The sequence below is a fragment of the Acinonyx jubatus genome, chromosome A1 (genome assembly GCF_027475565.1).
Source record: "Acinonyx jubatus isolate Ajub_Pintada_27869175 chromosome A1, VMU_Ajub_asm_v1.0, whole genome shotgun sequence".
Classification (NCBI taxonomy): Eukaryota; Metazoa; Chordata; class Mammalia; order Carnivora; family Felidae; genus Acinonyx; species Acinonyx jubatus.
The window spans coordinates 116,382,491-116,395,535 of NC_069380.1; the positions used below are offsets into that span (position 1 = coordinate 116,382,491).

At 50.4% G+C, this 13,045-nt stretch overlaps 1 protein-coding gene across 1 annotated transcript in view; it reads right to left on the reverse strand.

Moving 5' to 3' along the window:
* PCDH12 (protocadherin 12) overlaps positions 1 to 8,619 on the reverse strand; it is a 17,644-nt gene extending 9,025 nt beyond the window's left edge. Inside the window, exons 1-3 of the mRNA XM_015063444.3 lie at positions 5,379 to 8,619; positions 2,245 to 2,342; positions 233 to 384 (exon numbers count right to left, since the gene is read on the reverse strand). Of these exons, the coding sequence (XP_014918930.1) occupies positions 233 to 384; positions 2,245 to 2,342; positions 5,379 to 8,258 (3,130 nt within the window). The 5' untranslated portion in view covers positions 8,259 to 8,619. The remainder of the gene's footprint in view (positions 1 to 232; positions 385 to 2,244; positions 2,343 to 5,378) is intronic.
* Positions 8,620 to 13,045: the final 4,426 nt, after the last annotated feature.

The window sequence follows — 13,045 nt, forward strand, 5'->3', positions numbered from 1 at the left end:
CAGTACCTGGCACATACCAAGAGCTCATTTGCTATTATTATGATTTTTAAAATGAATAATCAAAGTAGCATCTTGTCTTTAAACAAATGAAGATTGCCTGAAGCTTTAGGGAAAGTAAAATGCTGCTGATATTCCTGCCCAGAAACAGAATGTCTGTGTTCTCCCATGGAGGGCATGCAAGGTGACCTTGGAGGCAGAAGCAAGGTCAGAGTGATCCTGGGGAGTTCCTTACCTGTGTGGGGGTCCAACAGGTTTGACAGCTCTTCTTCTAGCAGCTGCTTCACAGAGAGATCATCTTCAGAATCCAGGGGCCCTTCCTCCTGGTCTGGTTCTGCCTGGCTACCAGCCCTGGCACCTGGGCCATCTGTGTCTGGGACTATGCCCCTACAAAGGAAGCCAACCAGTCCATGAGTGAGGAAATTCACACATAGATTCATTCATTCCTGTTCATGAACATTGTTCTATTCATGCCAGCATTCATGCCTTCACATAAGGAACTGGATACACAGCTCGGCCTTCAGAGTCAGACGAACTGGATAACTTGGTCCCAGGCCTCGTGCTACTACTCTGAGTCTGTTGCCTCATCTCCAAAATGGGGATAATAACCCCCACCTCAAGGGGCATGTGAGGGTAAAATGAGACATTGTATGTAAAGAAATCAGTACAGTGCCTGGCACCTTGCAAGCACTCAGCAAATAGAAATAACAATGAATGCGTTGATGTCATTACTCACCATTGTCCCTCCCACTCCTTCGCAATGCCTGGCCCAAAGTAGGAGCAGAGTAACTTTGGTTGAGACAGTGCAGTCACCCATCCATCCATCTATCCATCCACCTCCGTCCATCTGAGTATGAGCTCCAGTGAGGGCAAAGATTTTTGTCCGCCTCATTCCCCACTCACCAGTGCTCAAAGCAGGGGTTGGCTTAAGTACAAAGTAGGTGCTTAATAAACACTTTGTGGACAAAGTGACTGAATATTCCATATTCCCTATTTGAAGCCAAATCCCAGACCAGAAGAGCAGGGCAGCAGAAGATGTAGCTAAGGTGAGAAATCCAAAAGCCACTTGGACTCTACCGGACTCCTGCTGTCCCCATCCTGGCCTCTCCCTCCTGCAAACCCTGCCTACCACTTGGGGAGGCTATTTCTCGGGACTGCCTCAGTATGGCAGGACAGGTCTGGCCCCACATTCCAGCAGGTGGGAAGGCTCCCTGAGGAGCTTTAAGGTCTGGGCATCTTTTCTGCCTTTTTTCTGTGACCATTCCTGCTGTCATGAAGCAATCAGCAGGGAGGTGACAAGTTTGCAATAATGATGACAACAACTAATGTTTATTAAGCAATTACTCTGAGTCAGGCCTTAGGTTTTGCAAGGTATGTGCACCTTCTCAGACTTGTCACATCTGTAAGGGGTTCTCTTGTTATTATTCCCATTTTGCAAATGAGAAAACCAATCAGTGGTGCTCTCCACACCTCCCACCATCTTTGCAAAGAAGAAGGTATGAGTTGTCAAGGCAAGAGCACTGAACCTGGAGTCAGGTGCCCCAAGCTGGTCCCAGCTTTGCCACTCACTGGTTATGTGACCATGAGCAAAGTGACTTTAGGAGGAAAGGATTGAGCATTGGTTATGCACCAACTGTGTGCCAGTCACTGGGCTGTGGGCCTCAAGTAAATCTGATCATTAAATCTTTACCCCATCACTGCAAGGAAGTGTGATGACCTTCATTTTACAGATTAGAAACTGAGGCCCTGAGGATTTATCTGGCTTGCTCAAGTTTAACACAGAGAGGTCGGATCAAACTACTTAGAGCTCCAGTTTCTACATCTGTAACAAAAAAGAATTATATTAGATGTCCCCTTGAGGTCTTTTTAATTCTAGGAGTGTCCAAAAGAACACATCCACACACCCATATCCTTAGCCGGGGAGTCCTTATATTATGTTTAAGGGTCAAGAGAAAGAAAGCTGAAAGTTACACATTTAAAGCCCTAGCCCAGCACCTCTGCAATCAGGGGATAGATAGAGCCTCAGGGATGAAGTCATTTCCTTAGAGACTCTGGGTCCTATAAATACTATAAATACAGTTGCTCCGGGACCACGCTGCCTGGAATGGGGGGATGGATGCAGTCCGGTGCTCTCCCAGGGAACTGCTGTCTGGGATGTGCTCACCCCTCCTCAGATCACAGAGGCCGCAGGGGTGCACGCAAGCCGGTGGGGGGCTCAAGAAGCCTGTGGGTACATGTGCTGCTTACCTGCCGCCGCTGGGCTTGGCCAAGTACTTATTTCCCCGGTGGTTTGGTTTGGGCTGGAATTGGCCCTGATGCAGCAAGGACAGCAGCTGGGAGATTTGCTGCAAGACAGGAAAAATCTGTTGACTCCACACAATTCCGACCCAGCACACTTCCTTGCCGGATGTTTCCCTCAATGCCGGCGCTTTCTTTTTATAGTCTTTCCTCCAGCTTCAGATGTTTGTGTGATCAGATGGGGGATGGTGACCAGTGACGGAGGCAGGGACCTGTGCAGGCAGGTTCCTTGTTTTGTCCTGTCACCACAGGACATGGGTGTCTGAGGGAGAGAATGGGGACCCCCTGGGCCCATCCCCTCATTCTCATTCTCAGTGACCTGCTCCCGCTGGAATCTGTGGGATGGGGGTGAAAAGGGCATTTCCTGACCATAAATTCATTATTACTTTGATAAGCGTTGTCTGAAGGTGTTATTTCCATGCCTTTAGCAGTATTCAAACACTCAGACCGCAAGACTCTGCTGTGGAGAAAGCGAAATGTATCATTCATTCGTTCATTCATTCAGCAAGGGTAAGAATGAGAACAGAAGGCACTGCAAGCTGAAAGCCCAGAGGAGACCGTAGAGGTTCAGAAAGGCTGGACAGTGGGGCAGGGGGTGAATGAGATGTCAGGACCAGACCCTGCAGGGACTTTTGAAAGAGAAGGCAACAGACCAAGTCTTGGGAAGCTGAGTTCTAGTTCAAGGTCATTTCTAGTATGTGTAACGTTAGGCAGGTTTTTAGACATACTCAGACCTCAGTTCCCTCATTTCTAAGTTGGAGCTGGAAATACCCATCCAGCCTTCTTCACCGGGTTGTCAGGATTAATCCAATGGTTTTAAATTTTTAAATGCTCAGAGAATGTGAGGAGTAAGGGTTGTTACTCCTAGAAACACTGCCTCTGGCTCCTGGGCCTACCCCTACTTTTCCCTGAGAAGGCCCACTTGGCCTCTCTGGGCAGCTCCAGCTAGAAAGTGTCAAAACCACAGAGGACAGTTGGAAGAGGAAGTGGTAAGGGCTGGGGTCTCACTGTGACTTGGGAGAGTCGGTGTCCAGTTGCCTGCTTCAGGGCAGATCCCACCTCTCTGCCAGGGCCCAGAAGCCCTCCTAAGGCACCTGCCACTCTTCCGAGGGTTAGCTGATGTTTCAGGGACAGTCCCCGACTGCCACGCCCTGAACATAGTGCTGTCATTCAGAGTCACTTCAATGTTAGAGTGCAGACTCTGGAATCAGTCGGACTTGGATTCAAATTCTAAATCTGCCCCTGCTCCAGTTCCAACTGGATGGCCTTGAGAAATTAAGCATTTTGAGTCTCGGTATCCTCAGCGGTCAAAAGGGAATAATAATGAGGCCCAGGTGGTTGTAGTTATAAGGATTAAATGAGTGAAGATATATAATTCATTTATTTACTTTTCTTTAAAGTAATCTGTCTATTCAGCATGGGGCTCGAACCCACAACCCTAACATCGAGAGTCACATGCTCTACCAACTGAGCCAGCCAGGCACCCCTATAATTCATTTATTAATAGATCTTATGATAATCACTTAAAAACTGTAGGGGTGGTGTATAATCTCATTTAATTTTTACAATAACCCTAGGGATGAGATACCACCATTACACCCATTATGCAGATGTGGAACATGAGGCTCACAGGGACTACATAGCAGTTAGAAGCCGGGCTACAATTTGATCCCAGATCTGGCTCTGCTGTGGCTGCTGGAAAGACCTGAGCATTAAGCAAGCTGCCTCTTTCCGTCAAGTTGATCCCAGCTGGGCACCCTTCTTTCCATCACCCCGGTGGGTTCAACCACAGTCCCTGTTCTCTGCTATCTCTGCTAGCACAGTGTTTGGCTCAAAAAGCTTCCTCAGTAAGCATTTGACGAATGAATGAATGAATGAACGAACAAATGAATGGCTCTGGGCAACCTCTGGGGCTACATAGGTCCCAGGACAAGACTCCTAAGAGAGGAGCCGGGCTCTCACCAGGTGGCTTCCTGGGGAGGGTGTAGGGGAAGGAAGCTGTGTCCTTGCTCCACAGGAAACCTGAGCCAATGGCCTGGCCAAACAGAAGTGTGCCTTGAGTGGGCAGCCTGGCACAGGGAAAGTTATCTGAAGTGGAGAGGAACAGATATGGGTGTGAGATAAGTTGCAGTCTCTGAAAAAGATTTCCCATTTTTGTCTAGCAAATCCCTGGTCGCTAGATACTTTGTCCTTCATTATCCCATTTGATCCTCAACCCCTGGGAGGTAGACGCAGGGTAATTTTGGCATCATAATTGCCATTTAATAGATGAGGAAAGGGGGGCTCTGATATTGACAGACTTGCCCAAGGTTGCCCAGCTACTAAGTGGCTATGCTGAAATTTAAACCCAGATCTGCCAGACTCCCAAGTTCTGAGATTGTTTCCACTGCCCCATTCTACAGACCTCGCCAGCAAAGTCTAGTCTTAGGCAAGTCAAATGCAGCCTTTGAGCCCGGGGGCAATGATGCCCATGCTGGCCTGCTTCATGGGGAGGCTGCCCAGATAAGAAGAGATGAAGAGCTTTTGCAGAAGTAATCGTAACCATTTGCTGAGTGCTCACTATGTGCCAGACATTATTCTAGGCTTTAAGTGCACTCATTTCATCTTCAAGCAAATTTAGGAGATGGGTACAATTAACGCAGGCGTCTTCAACAACAGAGAAGCTGAGTAATGTTCCTTTGGTTCTCAGCTAAGAAGAGGTGGGGCCAGGATTTGAACCCAGGCAGTCTGAACCCAAAGCATGTATTCTTAGGCGTGCCTGTTGCTGTGTGTCTACTTGACAGACCCTAAGTAAGTGCTTTTATAAGAACTATTTAAGTCCTCAGGACAGCTCTCCAAGACAGATGCTCTTACCATCACCTCTGCTTTACAGAGAGGAAAACAAAGACTCAGAGATAGCAAGTAAGGTGCCCAACAGCTAAATTCTGTTGACCTCAGAACTGTGCCCTGACCCACTGCATCCAACATACCATAAAGTCCCTAGTGAGCCCAAGGAATGCATGTGATGAAGGTGAGGGTAATGGGGGTGTCTGATGTGGTGATCCAGGGGTGACCACAGAGAGAGCTGCCCACACCCAAGGTACCTGAACAGGAGGGGAATCCATCGTGAGTTCCTCCACAGGGTTCCGCTCTGCAAAGGCAGCCACAGATAGCCGGACCAGGCTCCGCAGGATCTGACGGGGACCTGTCTCTTTCTCAGGGGTCACTTTGCCATTGAGATTCCGCTGCCGCCTCAGGGTTGCAGAGGAGGCCGGTGGACTCAGTGGAGCCTCCTCGCTGCCTGCGTCTCCTGGCAGCCTCCCTGCGGGGCTGCCCATAGCCTTCGGGGGCCTTGAGCGTGGCTGGCCCATCACAGGCTGGGACTCAGGAATGTTCAGGTTCTCCCTGGAGGCATTCCTCTGCCTAGGATGATGGAAAAGGAGGTTGACAGTGTCCTGCAGCACCTCTTGGCTCTCAGCCAATGCTCCCTGGTTGCCTTGGTTACGCAGGGTCCTGTACAGGGTTGGAGTGAGGTGAAAGGGGGCCTGTAGGCAGGGGTCCCAGCCTGCTTCCATCGTCCCTTCCTTGCCTGCCTCCTGGTGGGACTGCCCAACCTCGCTGGGCTCATCCACCTGACCCCTGAGCACAGGCACAAGGTGGATGTCTGCCTTCTGAATGTGTTTCTGGGGCCTCTTGGGCTGGTGGCGATAGGTAGACTTAGCCTCCCGACAGTTGTACACCCCACTGGCCTTCTTCTCTGTCCGGCAGATGGACATGATCAGAGCCAAGACCAACCCAAAGATGGCCAGAAGTACGACCAGGCAAATCACTGTCAGCACCGATGTGCTCAGGGTCCCAGGCTCATGGGCCCTGTCCCTCAAGTGGTCCACACTGGTGACAAACAAGACGCTCAACAGGGCTCGGGTCTGCAAGGAGGGGCTGCCACGGTCTTCTACCACTACCTCCAGCTCCCACTCACTCCCAATGAGACTGCTGGCATTGGTGATGTTGATGAACAACTGCCCCAGGTGGGGGTTGAGAACAAAGAGACGGGCTTCATTTCCACTCCTAATACTGTAGAGGAGCTCTCCATTTGCACCTGAGTCTGCATCTCTTGCTACAATTGTTGTCAAAAAGAACAGCCGGGAACTGTGGGTTGTCAGTGGCGTTGTATCAGCACCCACTGGACCCAAGCCATTAGGAGTTTCAACGGGTACCAGAAGGTGGCCTGTGGAGGCATTTACGAGCACTGAGAGGCTGGCTTTTCCATCAACGAGGACAGGATGAATCACCTCTGGGGCATTATCGTTGACATCCAAGAGGCTGACCCACACAGAGACGCTGGATGCAAGTTGAGGCTGCCCCCAGTCCTCTGCGATCACGCGAAACTCAAAACCAGCCATGTGTTCATAGTCCAGTGACCTCCGAGCAGTGACCTCTCCTGTGTCTGAATCAATAGCTACCAAGTGAGAAACTGGGGATTCCTGGATACGGTATGAGATTTTTCCATTAATGCCCAAGTCTGCATCATGAGCCTTGATGGTAATGAGGTGAAGAGAAGGTAGGTTGTTCTCCCGAGTAGAGACCTCATACCTGCTCTTCTCAAACACAGGTGCATTGTCATTGGCATCACTGATGTGAATGCTGAGCTGTTTTCTGGCTGATAAGGGCTGGGGTCCTTGGTCTTGAGCCAACAGAGTGAGGGTATATTTGGGCCACTGCTCTCTGTCCAGTGTGGTGTTGGTTAGTAGCATGTATGTATTGCCATTTGTCCTTTTCAGTCTAAAGTGACCCAGTTCTTGGCTCAGCCAACAGTGGACCAGACCATTATTTCCTGAGTCCAAGTCATTTGCCATGACGAGAGCAATGAAACTATCCTTTGGAAGAGCCTCTGATACCAGCGATGGCTGGGAGGCCCATGTAATGTGGATGCTTGGGGCATTGTCATTGACGTCCAGAACCTTGATGAGTACTTTGCAATGGGCTGGGATGGGATTGGGACCCAAGTCCCTTGCCTGGACATCCACCTCATATGCAGGATTCTTCTCATAGTCTAGGGGTTGACGCAGAATCACCTGGCCCGTCTTTGCATCGATACTGAAGGTGTCCAGCACCTCTGGAGGCACGTGCTTACTGAGGAAGAACTCCACCTCCCCATTGGGGCCTTGATCAGGGTCCGTGGCAGTCAAGTTTATGAGGAGAGTACCAGGGGCAGCATCTTCTTGAATTTCTAGTGCTAGTGAGCTCTCAGCAAACACAGGGCTGTTGTCATTGGAGTCCAGGACATTGACCTTGACCAAGCTGGTGCCTGACTTGGGGGGGTTCCCACTGTCATAGGCAGTTAGCACCAGATCAAAAAATGAGTGGATTTCCCTGTCTAGCTCCTTCACCACCACAAGTTCCGCATGTTTGGTCTCATCAGGCCCCACGATGACATCCAGGGCAAAGTGCTCGCTGGGAGACAGCGTGTAGGAGTGCAGGGTGTTGGGGCCAGTGTCTGGGTCCAGAGCTCTGTCCAAGGGTATCCGGGTGCGCAGAGAGGCACTCTCAGAGATTTCCAGCTCCTGCTCGCCTTTAGGAAACTGTGGCTCATGGTCATTGATGTCCAGCACCTGGATCTCTACGTGGATCAGAGCCAAATCCCCTGTGGCAAGCACGTCAAAGGAAACCAAGCAGGGATCCTGCTGCCGGCAAAGCTGCTCTCGGTCCAGCCGCCTCCCTGTGCTAAGCAGGCCATCCTCAGGATCCACCCGGATGGGGAGCGCCTGAGGCAGCTGCAAGATCTGGAAGGCAGTCCCCGTTTGCCCATGCCTCTCCTCCCAACCCAGTTCCCGGGACAGCTTGCCTATCACTGTCCCAGACGGCACTTCTTCTGACACTTGGTATCTCACAGTGAGAGTGGCCACCTCCTGACAACCCCCTGGAAGGAACAAGTAGCCACCTGGCCCCAAAAGCCCCAGCAGAAGTGGCAGAAGTCGTATCATGCTTACCGCCAGAGTGGGCTAGACTCAGAAACCACTAGAGTTCTTCAAAGGGTAGGCAAGTCCTCCAGTGTTTCCTGGGGGGCTTGATTAGCCCCGTTCGCCAAAACCTGTTGTCACAGCCTTGTCCCATAATTAGATGATGATGGAAGTAGCAGGATTCCCAGGCAAGGCCATGTTCATCTGAAGAGATCTCAGAGGTCCAAGCACCAATGAAGTGAAATTGCTAAGGGAGACCCCACACAGGGGCACCCATTGGTCCCCTTCAGTAAATGATAGAAAGAGCCGGTCCAAGAGGGACTTGACCCAGTAAAGCAGGATGTTGGGATCTGACTTCCAAACAGTTGCTGGGCTGGGGAAACGGAGAAGCAGCTTTTTCCTATGGAAACCCCACCTACAGGAAAAGGGAGGGCTGTAAGTTTCAATGCCAATTAGAGAAAGAGTGTTTCCCCCACTGTCAAGTGGCCTGTGGCTGAGCAGGATGGGAGTCCCAGGACAGGCCCATGGAAAGGTGCTATCCACTCAAAGTGGCTGCTGAGGGAAAGGCTGCTGTGCAAACAAGTGGGCAGAAAGCCTGAGCCTCCGCCTGCCCCTGATACCCTTCCTGGCCGTGTCATGCACCCTGTGTCTCTCCTTTCCTCAGCTCTCTTTGATTCCCTCATATTCCCATTATTCCTCTCCCATTCCAGTCTTTTCCTTACACTCATCTATTTCAAAGTCTTGGCTCTGCCCGGATCACCCATTTTTGTCTCTTGGGAAACAACTGTGATTAAGAGAGTGACTGTCAGAGCCCAACTGTCTGGATTCTAATCCTGACTCTGCAATTTACCAGCTGGGCCATGTGGGACAAGTCACTAAACCTCTCTGGGCCTCCTCCACTTCATCTTTAAAGTGTGTATAGGAATAAGAACAGTAGCACTCACAACAGGAAATTGTGAAGACCAAATGAAATGATGCGTGAAGGGCTGAGTCCTGGCTCAGAGTCACAGTCGATGAAGTTTGTGAGCAGTGGGTGTTGAGAACTGAATTGCTGGTCCCGCCTTAAGCTCTGGCTCTTCCACTGGCCCTGGGGCAGCCCCTGCCCACACAAACCCAGGAGGGTGCCCATGGCCTTGGCTCCTGAAGCGCAGGAATCTCTCTGACCTGACCACGTGGCTTCCTCCCCCTTCCCTTCCTGCTCCCCAGCCTTCAGGCCCATTGTTTTCTGCATCTGGTCCTGCCTGAGTCCCTGTCTAGGGGAATCCCCGGCCTCCTGCTCCCCTGCCTCGGAGATTTTTATACTTTTCCCTCTCCCACGCCTTCCTCTCCTTATCCCTCCCTTCCCCTGATTCTTGTCTCCCCACTCCTGTTTATGACAGAGTCCCACGAACAGTACTCCTCTCCACCCCCGACACTCCTAAGGATGTGGATGTGTTCAGGTGTGCCCTCCCCCCACTCACCTCCTCACAACAGTGAGGCCCCCAGGATCACTTGCTGCCCCAGCACCGTCCTGGTTTTACACCCTACCTTGGGCTGAGTCTAGAGGTTTGTAAAGGATTTGAAATGATGGGAATTTAAGGCCAGCTTCCTTGAGGGGGGTATTTGCTGCTGAGTCCTTGAAGCTGGAGGTACCTATTGGGACATGGGCCTGTGGGCCTGTAGGACAGGGGCAGCTGAGGGAGCCCCATGGCCTTAGAGCCATCTCCCTTCCCTTCATCTTTTCTTCCCCACACCTGGTCCATGTTCCACCCCTGGAGGTTTCCCGTCCATGTCACTTGTTGAACCACACACAGCAAGGGCCTGAATCCATGGGGCCATCTCCTACAGTATGGCCCTAGAGACAGAACACTCACAAGCTTGGAGACATTGTAAAAGTCCCTTAACCTCTCTGGGCCTCTGTTTCCTTCTCTGTAGAAGGTAGCTTTCACCCACCTATTGAGGTTGTGGTAAGGATGCAACGAGATGATACTTATAAGGAGACAGGGAAGGCACTCATTGGGACTGTTACTGTAGCTTGTATTATTTCCCAGGTTTTATGCCTCCGATGCAAATGGTGAAGATGGCCTTGCATTTGTCCCTTCCCTCCTCATTGGCCAGGAAAGCTCACTTTCCAGGGTTTCCTCAGCTCAGGCTTAGGCCATGCTGCCTGTGCATCAGAGTGAGCCAGCACAGGCCCCATGTTCAGAGACGTGCCCTGTGCTCACTGCCCCTGGGTGATAACTTGCATGGCAACCTCGCTTCTTGGCCCTCATGTGTCCTATCATGTGCAAGGCAGCTAGCAAGACAAAGTGACCCACAAGGGGCTTGTAGTCGAAGGAGGGCATGGGGAAAAGGAAAGAAGTGGGTCCAGTGGCTCTGCATTCGGGCCTGGGGGTCAGGGGAGGCTCCCTCATGGAGGGCACTGGGCCGAAACCTGAAGACATGGAGGAGTTAGAGGAAGGTGGGTGAACAAGGGAGAGACTGAACATGCAGGGGGAGCTGAGTGGACAAAGGCCAGAGGTGAGGGATCTGGCTCCTTATAGTACCTCAAGAGGGCCTGTGTGAAGAAAGAGGAGGAAGAAGGTGGTCTGGGGACGTTAGAAGGGGTCGCCAGATCCTGGAGGGCCTGGGGTCCCATGCTAAGAATTTGGACCTTGTCCTGAAGGCCACAGGGGAGCTTTTGAATGGAGATGGCTCAGATGGCTCTGAGAAGGATGATGAAGACAGTAGCTATAGGCCAGGCCTTGTCCTGAGGTCTTTACCTACATCCTTCTGTGCCACCCTCATACCAAAGAAAGAAGCTGAGCACAGAGGGCTCGCTAACTTGCCCAAGATCACGCAAATTGGACCTCCAAAAAGCCCCTTGGGCTGCACTCTGGAAAATGGACTGGAAGAAAACAGAGGAGGGAGAGGGGGAGGGCAGTTGGGAGCAATGCAGGGGAGCTTTGGTGCAGAAAACTCTGGTGCAAAGAATGTTTCCAGAATGCCATCTGGTGGCCAAAGGCAGAGAAAAAGGTACAGAGGCAGAGAGGTGGGTGGCTAGAGTTCACGAATATCCATAGCTCTAGACCCATGCTTCATGGAACACAATGTAAGGAGCTTATCCACGAAGACAATCGCTTCCTTTCAGGAGAAACCCGATGTCACCCAAGGCCCACTGAAAGAATTATGGAATTCATGATTTTACCTGTATTAACATTTATATTCTTGAAGGGACACTGTGATATCTATGCTCTGTGTGTATGTGTTGCCTTGGCTGTACCATGGATGCAAAAAGTGGTCTCACAGGTCACAAGAAAACTTGAATTTAGATTTCACAGATGGTTTTTATGGTTGTTGTTTCTTTTATTCACACTGGGGGCACAAAGCTGAGACAACCCTATAAGAATCCAAAGCCAGCAAACAAGGTGATTATCTCTGGGAATGAGATCCCCACTTAGTGATTTTCTCTCTTCCTTTCTGGCTGCGGGGATCAGTTGTTCTTTAGCAGTCATATGTCAAGAGGTGAATGGAGTTTGTCTGGAGAGCCCTCATCACTCTGAGTTTTGAAAATTGGTTTGAAGTCATGCAGGTACTCTCAAATAGGTTTGCGAAAGCTAAGGATGGCCTCCCTTATGTCCGAAATATTTTTTTTTTTAAAGAGGGCAGCATCAGGGCTGGTGTTTGAAAGCCTTGCTCACCACCAACTATGAGGTCATTCACACTTGGGCCCTTGGTTATGGGGAGGGGTTGGGGGACGAAGTGGGAGGGGTGGAGTCGGGATTTTTTCAAAACACTTGGTGTCCTGAGGAGACTTGAGTCAGACCAGCAAGGTGGGACTCTGACCCTTGGGGGGACTCCCTGCTCAGCTGGATGCAGGCTTAGGATCATACTCTAGGCTATGAATGTGCTGCTTGGCTGGCTTCCCACCCTCAGGGCTCCTTGTGAATCTGCCCAGCAGCTGCCACAGTCACCATCACAAGGCCACTTGGTGAAGCTCACAAGCTTCATCCTCCTTGGGATCATTCCTGTTGGGAGGATGACAGGACCACCCAAGGGCAGCCTCTTTCTTTTAGCAAGACCTTGTTGAAATTAGAGTCAGTCTGGCCAGGAATCTTGATGGGGAGACTCAGGTAGATGTTCTGAGTCTCCTGCCCCTGACATGGCACTTTGTGGTCTTTGTTGGGACAGATGACAGATGTCCACTCCCACACAATGGCACCTCTTTCTGGGCCCAGTGCAGAAAGAAAGATGTACTTTGTAGGGGAAAGTTTGCCAAGAAATAGAACTTTTCAAGGAATGAAAAGGCTTTGTGTTTTGGTTGTCTTGGTTAAGAGTGGTAGCTCTCAAAAAGGGCCAGGTGTCAGAATCACTTTTCTGAATTCCAGAGACAGGGCAAGAAAATTCAAATGTATCCCCTTCCCACCCGGCTGAAGAGAGTTTTATAACTGCCAGCTCCATTCCTTCTACCATCCCTTCAAAAAGTCTTCACCTTTTATTTGGGACAGAGTTGGGGAAGTTGATTGGAACTTGTTTCTGGAAAGAGAGGCTTAATTGATCTACATAATAAAAGGAAAATAGGAGAGGGGGGGTTGATGAAGGCCGAGGAAGTGATGGAGGGGGTACTGTGAAGGAAGGTAGCAACTTGAATTTGAGGACTTGTGAATGAATTGTTGTGAACCATGGGTCTCCTTCATGATTTTCAAGAAACATGCAAGAAAAGACTTAAAATTTATTGGCTTTAGTAACCACAATGGGAGCACATAAATTCTGAGTTGATAAGGGTTACGCATATTTTTTTTAATGTGTATTTATTTTTGAGAGAGACAGAGACAGAATGTGAGTCGGGGAGG